The sequence below is a fragment of the Canis lupus genome, chromosome 37, assembly GCF_003254725.2.
Source record: "Canis lupus dingo isolate Sandy chromosome 37, ASM325472v2, whole genome shotgun sequence".
Taxonomy (NCBI): domain Eukaryota; kingdom Metazoa; phylum Chordata; class Mammalia; order Carnivora; family Canidae; genus Canis; species Canis lupus.
In genome coordinates, this window is record NC_064279.1 from 10,432,342 (window position 1) to 10,449,080 (window position 16,739).

Consider the following 16,739-nt stretch of genomic DNA (forward strand, 5'->3'; position numbering starts at 1 on the left):
GATTTTCTCACCACCACCCCCATCCCATTTTCCGTGAGCACACTCTCTCACTCTCTTTTTCTCTCAAGTAAACAAAATCTTTACCAAAAACTACATCTCATTTACATTTATCCTAAAGCAGCAAGTGATTTTTTTTTTCTTTAAATAGGACTGATAATGAAGAACAAACAAGGATTAGTCTGAATTGTAGTCAGGAGGCTTTGATACAGGTGGTGGCATTTCTTTCCCAGAGCAAACAATTCTATCAGAAGACTGAAATTCTGTCACTGGAGAAGGTAATAAAAATATATTACTGTGCATTTTTATTGATAGATCATTATCAATTGTTAGATTGACCGGCTATTGACTTTTACATAAAGAAGCACAAGGTGGTGTTGAGGGATAAAATACCCTGGAGAATATATTGAGAAAGGGAGACATGCCAGGAGTGGGAAAGTGTTGGTAGATGTTTTAGTTCATTCAGGCTGCTATAACAATTTGGGACAAAATACCCCAGCTTATGAATAGCTTATGAACAACAGAAATTTATTTCTTACAGTTCTGGAGGTTATGAAGTCTAAGATCATGGTATCAACGGATTTGGAGTGGTATCTGGTGAGGGCTCACTTCCTGGTAGTCCAGCATTGCCTTCTCTGTGTGTCCTCACATAATGGGAAGGACTGGGATCTGTCTTGGAGCCTATTTTAGAAGCAAACCCCAGTCATTTCAGCTCCCCTCTCATGACTTAAGTACCCTCCCCCAAGGTCTCTGCCTCCTAATACCATCGTCTTTGGGGGTTAGGATTTCAGCATATGAATTTGTGTGGACAGACACATTCAGGTCCTAGCAGTGCAGTATATATATGTGTGTGTGTATTTTTTTTTTTAAGTTCTGGTTTTGGGGGTACCTGAGTGGCTCAGTACATTAAGTCTCTGACTTGATTTTGGCTCAGGTCATGATCTCAGGGTCATGAGGTAGGGTTCTATGCTGGGCATGGAGCCTGCTTAAAATTATCTCTCCCACTCCCCTCCCACTCACATGTGCACTCTCTAAAAAATAATTTTAAAAATTCTGTTTTTTTATTGAAGTATAGTTGATACCCAGTATTACATAGCAGTACTTTTTAGGGTTAGAGACTCAGTTACAGGTTCTATCCCTTTTATACCCTCTGCCTGGACCATTTTATTTGCTCCTTTTACCTGACTACAATTCATAAGATGATTCCTGTATCTTGATGTTCTGGCTCAGAATGCTTTCTTAAGATAAAAAGTTTAAAAACCCATATTTCCAAGGACTCTCTGGACATTTCCACTTAATGGATCCCACAGGTACTTCAGCACATAACAAATATTGACCTCGTCCTCTATATATTTATTTGTTTATTTATTTATTTTTGAGAGAGAACGTGTGCACCCGTGAAAGCAGGGTTTGGAAGGAGGGGCAGAGAGAGAGAAAGAATCTTCAGCAGGCTCCACCCTGAGATTATTACCCGAGCCAAAATCAACAGTTGGACACTTAACTGACTGAGCCACTCAGGTGCCCCTACATCAACCCTTTACATATTTTTTCTATTTCATTGATGGCATCATCATCTACCTTACTTTCCAAGTTTCTGCAACCTGCTTTGCCTCTCCTAAATCCAAGCCCTGCTTAGTTTGTCCCCAAGTCTGAACTGTTTCTCTTCTTTATTTGCTTTGTCACCATAGTACTTGAAATTCTGATCTTTCATCATCTGGGACATGAGTAGTCTTGCTAGTGAGCCCCTACAAGAGACAGCCCATGATTTTTAGCATAATGTACAAAGCCCTTCATGACTAGCTATGGCTTCTGTCCCCATCCCTTGCTCTGCACACCAGCTATAGTGTCTGAGCTCATGCCTTTACACATTTCACCTATCCCTTTCCTACCACACTGCACCTGACATCACTCCTTTCTTTTTTTTTTTTTTTTTTAAACTTTTTTCTGGTCTGGGAAACACAAGTCCGTAAAGCCTTTGATTCCACTTCCTCCAAGTACTCCCACCTGAACTCCCAGCTCATTTATTTTGTCATTGCTTTGGCTCCCATAAAATAGTACCTCTCTTGTATTTAAGCACTTTTATTGTGGTTAGTTAACTAAACATTTGCCTTTACAGAACACTGAGCTCCTAGAAATCAGAGAATGTTTTTGTCATTTTGCATAACCAAACTTTAGCCTGGTACTGGGTATAGTAAGCTCACAGTGCATATTTTATTGTCCTCAGCATTTGCTGTTTGTTTTCTAGGACTGAAATGGACAGTTTTTCTAACTTCTGTTTCTCTTCAGCCTCTGCTTCTACACACTGGAATGGGACGGTTGTGCACACTGGATGAATCTGTTTCCTTGGCAACCATGATTGATCGAATCAAAAGGCACCTTAAACTATCTCATGTTCGCCTTGCTCTTGGGGTAGGAAGGACCTTAGGTAAATATGTACTGTTTATTTGTCCAGTGTACCTACTAATGTAGTATTATGTAGTATATGGGCCAAGTTATAGCTCTTGGTTATATTAATATAAGTGACAGGAAACATTAGTTCACAGAAGATGGATGGTTTATTTTATCAATCAGGGTGGGCTCGGTTATCTCATTGGCTCAAACAAGATTTATGTCTCTCATATTTGGTGTTCATTTCAAGTCAGCAGAAGTCTCTTCACCATAGGCTGATCAGTGTTGCAGAGGAGGCATTTCGGAGGGTCTTAAACACATCAGTTAAACATTCTAGCCTGGAATGTTTTCTGTTCAACTCTTGTCCAGAATTAATCACACTGCCAGTACAAGTCAGGGCATGAAATGTAGTCCTACCATGGGCCACGAAAAGAGCTGTTAATTATTATTGCTCTAATTATAATGCAAATATTATATTTTACAATACTGGTGATATTTTATAGTGAGGTGATAAATAGTGATCCACTACAGTTTGAGTCTTGTAGCCAGTGTCTTATCTTTTGGCTTTTCCCAGTATCTTGGGGAACAGAAGAAAGGAACAGAATAGGGCAGTCCGGGTGGCTCAGCGGTTTAGTGCCTACCTTCAGCTTGGGGCGTGATCCTGGAGACCCGGGATCAAGTCCCACGTTGGGCTCCCTGCATGGAGCCTGGTTCTCCCTTTGCCTATGTCTCTGCCTCTCTCTCTCTCTCTCTCTCTCTTTCTTTGTGTGTGTGTGTCTCTGTGTCTCTCATGGATCATGAATATCTTTAAAAAAAAAAAAAAAAAAAAAGAACAACATTTGTTGGGCCTAGCAACATACTGAATGTCCTAAGTATGTGAATTCCTACTGCAGAGGCAGTGAGTGGAGCATAGTTGTTATGAGTGTAGATTCTGAATGACTTGGGTTCAAATTCATCTGTCCTATTCGCTGCATGACTTTGACAAGTTATTTAACACCCCTGTGTCATGGTAGTCTCATCTGTAAAAACTGCAGTAATAATAAAACCTGACTCATCAAGGTAGTATAATCCATGTGACAGGGCACAGTGACTGGCACACATTAAGTATAGTACATGTTAGCTGTGTGGTAGGATTATTATTCCCATTATATTACAGGTGAAAAAATTGACATTCAGAAATATAGGTAACTTAGTCCACAACAACTCATGGGAGTTAGTTTCCAAAGAAAATGGATGGTAGAGATGAGATTTGACTTCTGATCCAACTCCAAAACTGCTTTTTTGATTATTTTCTTTAAGACTTAAAATTTTTATTTGATTAATTATTTTTAAAGATTTATTTATTTATTTTAGAGTGCATGGGCATGTGTAGAGGGGTGGAGAGGGGCAGAGGGGAGAGAGAGACAATCCTAAGCAGACTGTACCACAGGGAGCTGGGAGTGAGGCTTGATCTCATGACCCTGAGATCATGACCCTAAGATCAAGATCTGAGTTGAAACTCAGAGTCGGATGCTTAACTGTGTCACCCAGGCATCTCTGTTTTATTTTTTTTTAATTAAAGTGTAGTTGACATATAATGTTTCATTAGTTTCAGGTGTACAACATAATGATTCAGCAAGTGCTCACTAGGTGTGGCCACCAATCTGTCACCATACAATGCTGTTAAAATACCATGAACCATATTCCCTATGCTGTACCTTTTGTCCTCATGACTTATTCATTCTGGAAGTGTCTCCTAACTCCCCTTCACCTATTTTGCCCATTCTCCCTCCGCTCTGGCAACCGTCTGTTCTCTGTATTTATGGGTCTCCTGCTTTTTGTTTTTTTAGATTCCATATATAATTCCTCATATGGTATTTGTCTTTCTCTCTCTGACTTTTATTTCACTTAGCATAAAACCCTCTTCGTCCATCCATGGCAAGATCTGCTTTTTTGTGGCAGAGTAAATGTTCCATTATGTGTGTTTACTGCATCTTTGTCCATTCATTTATTGATGAGCATTTAGGTTGCTTCCTTAGCTTGGCTGTTGTAAATAATGCTGCAGTAGACATAGAAGTACATATGTCTTTTCATGTTAGTGTTTTTACTTTCCTTGCATAAATACCTAGTAGTGGAATTATTAGGTCATGTGGTATACATATTTTTAATTTTTTGAGGAATCTCCATACTGTTTTCCACAGTGACTGTACCAGTTTGTATTCCCATCAACAATGGATGAGGGTTCCTTTTTCTCCCCTCCTCAGCAACACTTGTTATTTCTGGTCTTTTTTACTTCAGCCTTTCTGATAGGTGTGAATGATACTTTATTGTGGTTTTGATTTGCATTTCCCTGATGATGAATGATATTGAGCATCTCTTCACATATCTGTTGGCCATCTTTATGTCTTTGGAAAAATGTTAGTTCAGGTCTTCTGCCCATCTTTAAATCGGATTATTTGAGGTTTTTGTTTTTTTTTCCTTAGTGTCAGTTGTCTAAGTTCTTTTATATATTTTGGATGTTAACCTGTTATTGGATTCATCATTGCAAATGTCTTTTTCCATTCAGTAGATTGCCTTTTTCATTTTGTTGATGGTTTTCTTTGCTGTGCAAAAGTTTTTTTATTTTGATGTGGTCTCAATAATTTATTTTTGCTTTTGTTTACCTTGCCTGAGAAGACCTATCTAGAAAAATATTGCTAAGGCTAATGTCAGGGAAATGACTGCTTATGATTTCTTCTAAGAGTTTTATGGTTTCAGGTCTCACATTTAGGTTTTTGTTTTAGTTTTTTTTGTTTTCTTTTTTTTTAGGTTTTTTTTTATTCACTCTTGAGAAACACCAGAGAGAGAGAGAGAGAGAAAAAGAGAGAGAGAGAAGCAGAGGGAGAAGCAGGCTCCATGCAGGGAGCCTAAAGTGGGACTCGATCCTGGGTCTCCCAGGATCACGCCCTGGGCTGAAGGTGGCGCTAAACCGCTGAGCCACCCCAGCTGCCCTCACACTTAGGTTTTTAAACTGTCTTGAGTTTGTTTTTGTGTATGGTGTAAGAAAGTGGTCCAGTTTTATTCTTTTATGTGTAGCTGTCCAGGTTTCCCAGCATCACTTGTTGAACAGACTTTTTCCCATTGGATATTCTTGTTTCCATTATCAAAGATTAATTGACCAAATATAAATGTGGGTTTATTTCTGGCTTCTATTCTGTTCCATTGATCTATGTATCTGTTTTTGTACCAGTACTGTACTGTTTTGATTATTAAACCTTTGGTATATCTTGAAATCGGAAAGTGTGGTGCCTCCAGCTTTGTTCTTCTTTTTCAAGATTGCTGTATCTATTCAAGGTGTTTTTATGATTCCATACAATTTTGAGTATTTGTTCTAGTTTTGTGAAAAATGATATTGGCATTTTGTTAGGGATTGCATTGAATCTGTAGATTGCTTTCAGTAAGTATGGACATTTTAACAGTATTCTCCAAATCTATGATAATGGAATCTCTTTCCATTTGTGTTATATTCAATGTTTTCTAACAGTGTGTTATAGTTTTCAGAATAGAGAACTTCGACCTCCTTGGTTAAGTTTATTCCAATTTTATTCTTTTTGGTGCAATTGTAAATGGAATTGTTTCCTTAATTTCCCTTTTTGCTACTTCATTATTAGTGTATAGAAATGTAACATATTTCTGTATATTAACTTTGTATTTTGCAACATTATTAAATTCATTTATTACTTTTAATCATTTTTTGGTGGAGCCTTCAGGTTTTCTATGTATACCATTATGTCATCTACAAATAGAGTTTTATTTCTTTCTTATCAGTTTGGATATGTTTTGTTTTTTGTTTAATTTCTATGACTAGGACTTCTGGTGGAAGAGTGGGCATTCTTATCTTACTCCTGATCTTACAGGAGAAGCTCTCAGTTTCTCATCATTGAATATGATGTTAGCCATGGGTTTTTCATATTATAGCCTTTATTATGTTGAGGAATGTTTCTTGTAAACCTGCTTTGTTGAGCAGATGTTGAATTTTGTCCAGTGCCTTTTCTGTGTCTCTTAAGATGATCATATTATTTTTATCCTTTGCTTTGTTAATGGGGTAAATTACATTGATTTTATGACTATCAAAGCATCCTTGCATCCCTGGAATAAATGCTGCCCAATCATGGTGAATGTATTGTTGAATGTGGTTGGCTAATATTTTGTTGAGGATTTTTGCATCCATGTTCACCAAGAATATTGGCCTGTAGTTTTGGAGTGTCAGGTTTTGGAATCAGGGTAATGCTGGCCTTGTAGAATGTATTTAGAAGCTTTCCTTCCTCTTTTATTTTTTGGACTAGTTTGAGGAGAATAGATACTAACTCTCTTTAAGTTTTTGTTAGAATTCATCTGTAAGTTCATCTAGACTTGTATTTGTTGGGAGTTTTTTGATTACCAATTCAATTTCTTTACTAGGAATCAGTCTGTTCAGATTTTCTATTTATTCCTGATTTAATTTTGGAAGATTGTGTATTTCCAGGAGCTTATTCATTTCTTCTGGATTGTTCAATTTGTTGGCATGTAATTTTTCAAAGTAGTCTCTCATCCTTTTTATTTCTGTTGTGTCAGTTGTTACTTCTCTTTCATTTCTGATTTTTTAAATTTGGGTCCTCCTTGTTCTTCTTGATAAGTCTGGCCAAAGGTTTATCAATTTTATCTTTTCAAAGAAATGGCTCTTGGTTTCATTGATCTTTTCCTTTTTTTTTTTTTTTTTAGTCTCTTTCACTTATTTCTGCTCTTATCTTTTATTTCCTTCCTTCAACTGACCTTAACCTTGGGTTTTGTCCTTTTTCTATTTCGAGTGTAAGGTTAGATAGTTTACTTCAGGTATTTCTTGTTTCTTGAGGCAGGCCTTCATCACTAAATTTTTTTTAGAACTGCTTCTGTTGTGTCTCAGATTTTGGACTGTTGTGTTTTCATTTTTATTTGTCTATATGTATCTTTTTATTTTTTCTTTGATTTCTTTGTTAACCATTGGTTGTTTAGCTTTTATATGTTTGTGGTTTCTTCCAGTTTTTTTTCTTGTGATTGCTTGCTAGTTTCATGTTGTGTGGTCAGAAAAGACCCATGATACGATTTCAGTCTTAGATTACTTAATTAATTTATTATTTATTTATTTATTTTCAGTCTTAAATTTATTAAGATTTGTTTTATGTTCTCATGTGCTTTATCCTGGAGAATCTTCCATGTACACTTGGAAAGGTGTATTCTGGACTTTTTTTGGATAGAATGTTCTGTGTATATCTGTTAAGTCCATCTGGACTAATGTGTTGTTCAAAGACACTGTTTCAGGGATCCCTGGGTGGCGCAGCGGTTTAGCGCCTGCCTTTGGCCCAGGGCGCGATCCTGGGGATCCAGGATCGAATCCCACGTCGGGCTTCCGGTGCATGGAGCCTGCTTCTCCCTCTGCCTGTGTCTCTGCCTCTCTCTCTCTCTGTGACTATCATAAATAAATAAAAATTAAAAAAAACAAAACAAAACAAAGACACTGTTTCATTATGGATTTTCCACCTGGATGATTTATCCATTGATGTAAATGGGTGTTAAAGTTCCCTACTATAATGGTATTACTGTCAGATTTTCCCTTTATGTCAATATTTGCTCTGTGTATTTAGGTGCTCCAATGTTGGATGTAGATATTTATAATTGTTATATCCTCTTTTTGCATTGATTTTTAATCATTATGTAATGCACTTCTTTGTCTCTTGTTAGTCTTTGTTTTATTTTTTTTTATTTTTTTTTATTTTTTTTTTTAGGTTTATTTATTTTTTTTTAATTTTTATTTATTTATGATAGAGAGAGAGAGAGAGAGAGAGAGAGAGGCAGAGACACAGGCAGAGGGAGGAGCAGGCTCCATGCACCGGGAGCCCGACGTGGGATTTGATCCTGGGTCTCCAGGATCGCGCCCCGGGCCAAAGGCAGGCGCTAAACCGCTGCGCCACCCAGGGATCCCTTAGTCTTTGTTTTAAAGCGTATTTTGTCTATGTGTTGCTGCTTCAGCTTTTTTTTTTCTTTTATCTTTTGCTTCCATTTGCATGGAATATCTTTTTCCATTATTTCTCCTTCAGTTTGTATGTGTTTTTAGGTCTGAAGTGAGTCTAAAGGCAGCCTATAGTTGGGTCTTGTGTTTTATCTGTTCCACCACCCTAAGTTTTTTGATTGGTGCGTTTAGACCATTTACATTTAAAGTAATTACTGGTAGTTATGTACTTGCTGTTATTTTGTTCATCCTGGTTGTTTATGTAGTTCTTCTCTGTTCCTTTCTTCTTCTCTTGCTCCCTTTTCCTACAATTGATGATTTCCTTTAGTGTTATACTTGTTTTTTTTTCTCTTTTTGTGTATCTGTTATAGGTTTTGTGATTACCAGGAAGTTTATTTATGGAATCCTAAGCATATAGCCATTTATAATTTTTAAAAGTTTTTTTTTTAATTATTTATGATAGTCACACAGAGAGAGAGAGAGAGAGAGGCAGAGACACAGGCAGAGGGAGAAGCAGGCTCCATGCACCGGGAGCCCGACGTGGGATTCGATCCCGGATCTCCGGGATCGCACCCTGAGCCAAAGGCAGGCGCCAAAATGCTGCGCCACCCAGGGATCCCAATTTTTAAAAGTTTTTAAAATGAAATTTATTTATTTGACAGAGGCAGGGGGAGCAGCAGGCAGAGGGAGAGGGAGAAGCAAGCTCCCTACCCAGCAGGAAGCCTGATACTAGGCTTAATCCCAGGACCCTAGGATCATGACTGGGGCCAAAGGCAGATGCTTAACTGACTGAGCCACCCAGGCACCCAGTCATCTATAATAATTTGATGGTCACTTAAATTGGAACACTTTTTTAAAAAAGATTCATTTGTTCATTTTCAGAAAGCAAGCAAATGAGGAGAGGGGCAGAGGGAGACAGAATCGTAAAAGCAGACTCCCCACTGAGCACGGAGCCTCATGTGGGGCTTGATCCAAGGACAACCCAAGCCAAAATCAAGAATTGGCTGCCAGGGGATGCCTGGGTGGCTCAGTGGTTGAGCATTTGCCTTTGGCTCAGGGCATGATCCCTGAATCTGGGATCAAGTCCCACATTGGGCTCTCTGTGGAGAGCCTGCTTCTCCCTCTGCCTGTGCCTGTGCCTCTGCCTCTGTGACTCTCATGAATAAATAAATAAATCTTAAAAAAAAAAAATTGGCTGCCCAGCTGACTGACACACCCAGGTGCCTCAGTTGGACCACATTTTAAAAGGACTTTTTTTTTACTCCCTCCTCCATATTTTTGTATATGTTATTTTATATCTTTTTATTTGTAACTTTCTTCTAATTATGGATTTTTCTTTTCCACTTAAGGAAGTTAATATTTGGGATCCCTGGGTGGCGCAGCGGTTTGGCGCCTGCCTTTGGCCCAGGGCGCGATCCTGGAGACCCGGGATCGAATCCCACGTCGGGCTCCCGGTGCATGGAGCCTGCTTCTCCCTCTGCCTGTGTCTCTGCCTCTCTCTCTCTCTCTCTGTGACTATCATAAAATAAAAAAAAAAAAATAAATAAATAAAAAAAAAAAAAAAAAAAAAAAAAGGAAGTTAATATTTTTTGTAAGTCTGGTTTAGTGGTGATGAGCTCCTTTAACTTTTGCTTGTCTGGGAAACTCATTTTATATCTCCTTCAAATCTGAATGAATATCTTGCCAGGAAGATTATTATTGATGGTAGGCTTTTTTCCATTTGGCACTTTAAATATATCATGAACATTCCTTTTTGGCCTGTAAGATTTCTCCTGAAAATCAGCTGATAGCATGCTAGGGTTTTCCTTATATATAGCTTTTGCTTTTCACTTGCTTCTTTTAAAATTCTCTTCTAGTCTTTGACATTTCAATTATTATGTGTCATGGAATGGACCTCCTTGGGTTCATCTTTTTGGAACTCTCTGTGCTTTCTGAACTTTGATGTCTGCTTCCTTCTCTAGGTCAGGGAAGTTTTCAGCTATTATTTTTTCAGATAAGTTTTCTGCCTCTTTTTCTCTTCTCCTTCTGGGACCTACATAATGCTAATGTTTGTTAGCTTGATGTTAAGAGATCCCTTCACGTGTCCTCATTAAAAAATGTTTTTCTGGGATACCTTGGTGGCTCAGCAGTTGAGTGTCTTCAGCCCAGGGTGTGATCCTGGAGTCCTGGGATTGAGTCACACATCAGGTTTCCTGCATGGAGCCCACTTCTCTCTCTGCATCTCTCATGAATAAATCAATATTCTATTCTATTCATAGAGACAGAGAGAGAGGCAGAGACACAGGCAGAGGGAGAAGCAGGCATCATACAGAGAGCCTGACGTGGGACTTGATCCAGGGCCTCCAGGATCACACTCTGGGCTGCAGGCGGCGCTAAACCGCTGTGCCACCAGGGCTGCCCAAAATCAATAATATCTTTAAAAAAATTTTTTTTCTTTTGCTCTTACAGGTTGAGTGTGTTCCATTACCCTGTTTTTCAGATTGCTGACCTGTTCTTCTGCATGCACTAATCTGTTGATTTCCTCTACCTTTTTTTCATTTAAGTTATATTCTTCAACTCTCATAGAGAGTTCTGTCTTTTATATTTTTTATATTTTCTGTCTCTTTGTTGAAGTTCTCACTGAATTGTTTTACTCTTCTCTCTAGTCTGGTAACCGTCTCTATGACCATTATTTTAAACTCTTTACCTGGCAATATTGTTTATTTTTGTTTCATTTAGTTCTTTTCTGAGGCTTCATCTTGTTCTTTCATTTGGAATATATGTCTCAGGCTCCTCGTTTTGCTTGACTTTCTGTGTTCATTTCTATGAATCAGGAAGAACAGGTACTGCTCCTAAACTTGAAGGAATGGTCTTGTGTATGGGCCTTCCTGTATAGTAGACTGTGTGTGATTTTTGGCTGGCAGCAGCAGTGTCTAGCATGGACTGGGAGTCTCAGGGCACTCTGCACTAGGGCTTTCCTAGTGGGATGTCGGTAGCTAAAGTGGGTATTGACTGGGATGGTCCCAAAGCTCTCAGAGAATGCCGTGGCAGGACAACTGAAGCTAAAGTGAGTGTAAGCCAAGTGTCTCAGGGTGTTCTGTGCAGTGGGTGCCTCATTGGCGCAGCTGGAATGGAGGTGGGGCTTGGGCTAGGGAGGTCCCTAAAGCACCCTGGCAGGACAGCTATAGCTGAAGGTGGGTATAGGCCAGGGGATCCCAGGGCTCTCTGTGCAGAGGGTGCCCTCAGTCTCTTTTAAAATACCCCCAGGTGTGCCTGGATGGCTCAGTCGGTAAAGAGTCTGACTTGATTTTAGCTCAGGTCGTGATCTCAGGGGCCTGGGATCAAGCCCTGTGTCAGGATCTGTGCTTGGTGTAGAGTCTGCTTGAGGATTCTCTCTCTTTCCTCTTCTCCTTATCCTGCTCACACATGCACACACTCTCAAATAAATCTTTAAAATATTTCAAACAGAGTAGTCACTAATGAAGTGCCCATTCTAGAAGCCTTAAGGGCTAAATAATTGTTGGATTTGGGCTTCAAAGTTTCTGTTATTTTATTCTTCAACTCTTCAGATGGTCTTTTTTTTTTTTTTTTTTTTTTTTTTTTTAAGATTTTAGTAATTTATTCAGGAGAGTCACACAGAGAGAGGCAGAGACACAGGCAGACGGAGAAGCAGGCTCCATGTGGGAAGCCTGATGTGGGACTTGATCCCAGGACTCCAGGATCACGCCCTGAGCCAAAGGCAGATACTCAACCACTGAGCCACTTGGGTGTTGGGTGTCCCTATTTATTTATTCATGTCTCTCTCTTTCTTTCTTTCTTCCTTTCTTCCTTTCTCCTTTCTTTCTCCTTTCTTTCTCCTTCCTTTCCTTCCTTTCCTTCCTTCCTTTCCTTCCTTTCCTTCCTTCCTTCCCTTCCTTTCCTTTTCTTTCTTTCCTTTCCTTTCCTTTCTTTTCTTTTCTTTTCTTTTCTTTTCTTTTCTTTCTTTCTTTCTTCATTTTATTCATTCATTCATTCATTCATTCATTCATTCATGAGAACACAGAGAGGGGCAGAGACACAGGCAGAGGGAGAAGCAGGCTCCATGCAGGGAGCCCAACACGGGACTCAATGCTGGGACTCCAGGATCACGCCCTGGGCTGAAGGGAGGCACTCTACTGAGCCACCCAGGTGTCCCCCAGATGTTCTTTTAAATTGAATATGATATTTAAAAATATGTGTTATATTAATTTGTAACATACTTTTAACTAGCTTTTTTTATTTCTCACCTGATAATAGAGATAGTACCTGGCCCACTTCTCAATGTTGCCTGGAAACCCAGGAGAGGTCACTCTACCGAGCAGCAAGGAGGAAGCCTAGAGCTGCACTGTTAGCAGTCTTTGGTGGTACCCTGTGTGGGCTGTGCAGCCACATACATCTGAAGAAATAACAGCCCTGTGCTGGACTACTTATGCAATACCAAAGAATAATTTGCTTGTTTATATGAAGACATGTTTTGTTATTTTTTAAAATATAGTAAGCAAAGTTCATATACTGTTGATGAGACCAGGAGTGATACCTGCATTACATGAAGTATTTTTGATACAAATTGTAATATTAAAATGAAGGGGAATTGTAAAGTATTGGTCTCTTGTTTGTTTTATCTTGAAGAGTCTCCAGTCAAAGTCGTGGCCCTGTGTGCTGGTTCTGGGAGTACGGTGCTACAAGGGGCAGAGGCCGACCTTTACCTCACAGGTAGGACAGCCTTTGGGTCTCCCTTTCTTTTTTGTGTGTATGTTTTCTCAACCTTGGTTTATTTTTTACAAGATAAAAAATAGAATTTAGGATAGCACTTACTATGTAAATTGATCTAACAACTGTAGTTAGTCCTGAACTAAACAGGAACTACAGTGAAATTGGAGACAGACCATAATCTTTATAGAGGGGGAAAAATCAGACTGGGTGGCTCAGTGGTTTAGCACCGCCTTTGGCCCAGGGCCTGATCCTGGAGACCCAGGATCGAGTCCCACGTGACTCCCTGCATGGAGCCTGCTTATCCCTCTGCCTGTGTCTCTGCCTCTCTCTCTCTCTCTCTCTGTGTCTCTCATGAATGAATAAATAAATAAAATGTAAAAAAGGGGGGGGAATCATTTAACAATTTTTTTTAAAGACCTTATTTATTTATATGAGTGAGAGCATGCACAAGCAGGGGCAATGGCAGAGAGAAAGGGAGAAGCAACACCCTGAGGTCATGACCTGAGCTGAAAGCCGATGCCTTAAGCAGCTGAGCCACCCAGGTGCCCCAACAATTTATTATTAGATTATCTAAAAGACTGATGTTTAGCATGTGTCTTCTTCTTACACATGATTTCTCTTAGATTTCATGTCAATTAATGGGACACCTTCTGCATTTCCATTTTATTTTATTTTTTTAAAGATTTAATTATTTATTTATTTGTGAGAGAGAGAGAGAAAGAGACAGGCAGAGGGAGAAGCAGGCTCCATGCAGGGAGCCCGATGCGGGACTCGATCCTGGGTCTCCAGGATCACGCTGTGGGCCAAAGGCAGGCACTAAACCGCTGAGCCACCCAGGGATTCCCCAAGCCTGAATGTTTATCTTGTTTCATGCAACCTTTGTTTTCTCTGGTTAAAATGCCTTTCTTGCCTCTTTCTTTATATTTCTAGTGATAAGTTGAGATACCTCCTCTGAGAAGTTTTTTCTGACACTATATGGCTCCTGCCCTGATGGTCATGCCTTCCTCTCCAGTCCCCATTGCTTTGTTCTTAACCTGCGGTATATATTTCTATTGGACAGTGTTTGTTTGGCACTTTGGCTCTATGCTTTGTCCTTGAGCATAACATCTAATAGGTAACGTGACTGCTCATTCAAAAGATTTGGAGGCACTTTGTACACTTGCTCTACGTGCTGCATTTCCACCTCTGTTCCTCCTTAGGGTTAGGAGAGAGGCAGTTAGTTAAATACTTTTTTCAGGGTTCCTGGCTCGCTCATTCAGTATGAGCTTTTGTATGTTCCTCATTCAGTAGAGCATGCAACTCTTAATCTCGGGTTTGTAAGTTCGAGTCCCTCATTGGGTACAGAGATTACTTAAAAATAAAAATCTTTTTAAAAAATTACTTTTTTTTTACTTCCAGGACCAGAATCCAGGGTTTTAACCCTCTGGCTATTCCCATGGCTACTTCCTAAGCCTCTCCGTTACTATTCCTTCTCTGAACTTACTACAAGTGCACATGACCAGTATCTGTTTTCTATTCTTCTGAAGATGTAAAATTTGTATAAGCCCTCAAACTTGTACTAGATTGAAATCAACTTTCAGTGTATAAGGAGTTTGACAAAATACCTACAGCATTATATGACTATTTTTATTTATTTATTGTTTTAATTTTTTAAATATTTATTTTAGAGAGAGTGCGTGCATGTGTGAGCCAGGAGGTAGGGGCAGAGGGAGAAAATCTTCAAGTGGACTCCCTGCTGAGCAGGGGGCTCGACCTAGGGCCTTATCCCACAATCCTGAGATGATGACCTGAGCCGAAACCATGAATCAGATGCTCAACCAACTGAGCCACCCAGGTGCCCCTACAGTTAATTTTAAAATAGTCACTTGAGGGATCCCTGGGTGGCGCAGCGGTTTGGCGCCTGCCTTTGGCCCAGGGCGCGATCCTGGAGACCCGGGATCGAATCCCACGTCAGGCTCCTGGTGCATGGAGCCTGCTTCTCCCTCTATGTCTCTGCCTCTCTCTCTCTCTCTCTCTGTGACTATCATAAATAAATAAAAATAAATAAAATAAAAATTAAAATAGTCATTTGAAAATTAAAAAATTAAAAAAGTAAAATAAAATAATAAAATAAAATAAAAAATCATTCAGCTCAGTTCATGATCTCAGGGTTGTTCGATCAGGCCCCTTGTCGGCCCCCTGCTCAGCAGGGAGTCTGCTTGTCTCCCTCTCCCTCTGCTCTTCCCTTTGCTCTCTTTTGCTCTCTCTCTGTTAAATGAATACATATTTTAAAAAATAAAGTTAATTATAACATTTTACTTTGGAGGAATTTCAGACCTGTAGAAAAGTTGCAAGGATAGTACAATGAGCTTTTGTATGTCCTTCACTTAAGATTAATGGTTATAGGGGCACCTGGGCTTAGTTGGTTAAGCATCCAGTTCTTGATCTTGGTTCAGGTCTGGGTTGTGAGTTCAATCCCATGTTGGATTCCATGCTGGGTATGGAAGCTTACTTAAAAAATAAATGAATAAAAATAAAGATTGCTAATGGTTATATTTTGCTACATGTGCATATTCTGTGTCACATATATGTATGCATGTATGTATGTCTATAAATATCTATGAGTGTGTGTATAAATATATTTCTATTCATTTGTTTTCCCAAAACCATTTAATAATAAATTATATACGTGGCCTTTTATCTTATCCCTAAATACATCAACATAAACCTCCTAAGAACAAGGACATTATAACCTCCTAAGAACAAGGACATGGAAAGAGATCAAATACAGGAATTTAATATTGTTAAAACATTTATTTAAGGGACCCCTGGGTGGCTTAGCGGTTAAGCCTCTGCCTTTGGCTCAGGGCGTGATCCCAGGGTCTTGGGATCTAGTCTTATATTATGCTCTCTGCGGGGAAGCCTGCTTCTCTCTCTGCCTGTGTCTCTGCTTTCTCTCTGTGTCTCATGAATAAATAAATAAAATCTTTAACAACCACCACAAAAAAAACCAACACTTATTTAATATGTAGTCTATTTATTTTGCTAATTGATCAGAATTGTTGCTTTTTTTTTTTTTAATTTTTATTTATTCATGAGAGACACAGAGAGAGAGAGAGGCAGAGACACAGGCAGAGGGAGAGGCAGGCTCCATGCAGAGAGCCCGATGTGGGACTTGATCCCCGGTCTCTAGGATCTCGCCCTGAGCCAAAGGCAGATGCTCAACTACTAAGCCACCCAGGCATCCGTGTTGTTGCATTTCTTTTTCTGATTGATATCTAGTCCATGATCACTGCATCTAGAATAGTTCTTCAGCTTTGTCCAGAGCACTGGCACTTGAAGAGTATAGGCCATTTGTTTTGTGATATATCTCTTAATTTGGGGCATGTGATTGTTTTCTCATAAATAATTACTTTCTTAAACTGATTTTTTAAATTATTAAGCAATATGTGCATAAGATAAATTAATGCAATTCAGAATTGTTTAAAGCCACACATAGGCCTCTGTTGATGTTCATCACCCTTTCTTTGAGCAGAACATGGTAGTATCAGGTTGTTAAGGGTCTTATTGTGGAAAGACCAGCAGATGGAGAGCTTGCTCCTTGCAGATAGAAATTTTCTCTCATTGCTCTTTCTTTCCCACAGCTACCATCCTGAGCTAGGCTTCTCTTCCCCTTGCCTTC

The 16,739-nt window shown here is 39.3% G+C and overlaps 1 protein-coding gene across 21 annotated transcripts in view; it reads left to right on the top strand.

Moving 5' to 3' along the window:
* Window positions 1-16,739, top strand: part of NIF3L1 (NGG1 interacting factor 3 like 1) — a 70,690-nt gene that overhangs the window by 4,852 nt on the left and 49,099 nt on the right. For 13 of the 21 annotated variants that reach the window (XR_003134254.3, XR_007408900.1, XR_007408901.1 and 10 more), the window contains exons 4-6: window positions 149-275; window positions 2,284-2,422; window positions 12,995-13,078. Coding sequence is in view for 10 of the 21 variants with exons in the window: in XM_025441514.3 (XP_025297299.1) it covers window positions 149-275; window positions 2,284-2,422; window positions 12,995-13,078 (350 nt within the window). In the remaining 11 variants the exon portion in view is untranslated. Of the gene's footprint in view, window positions 1-148; window positions 276-2,283; window positions 2,423-5,172; window positions 5,959-12,622; window positions 12,860-12,994; window positions 13,079-14,476; window positions 15,611-16,739 lie in introns of those variants that run through there. The other 8 variants (XR_003134257.3, XM_025441518.3, XM_025441519.3 and 5 more) reach the window with 5 other exon arrangements.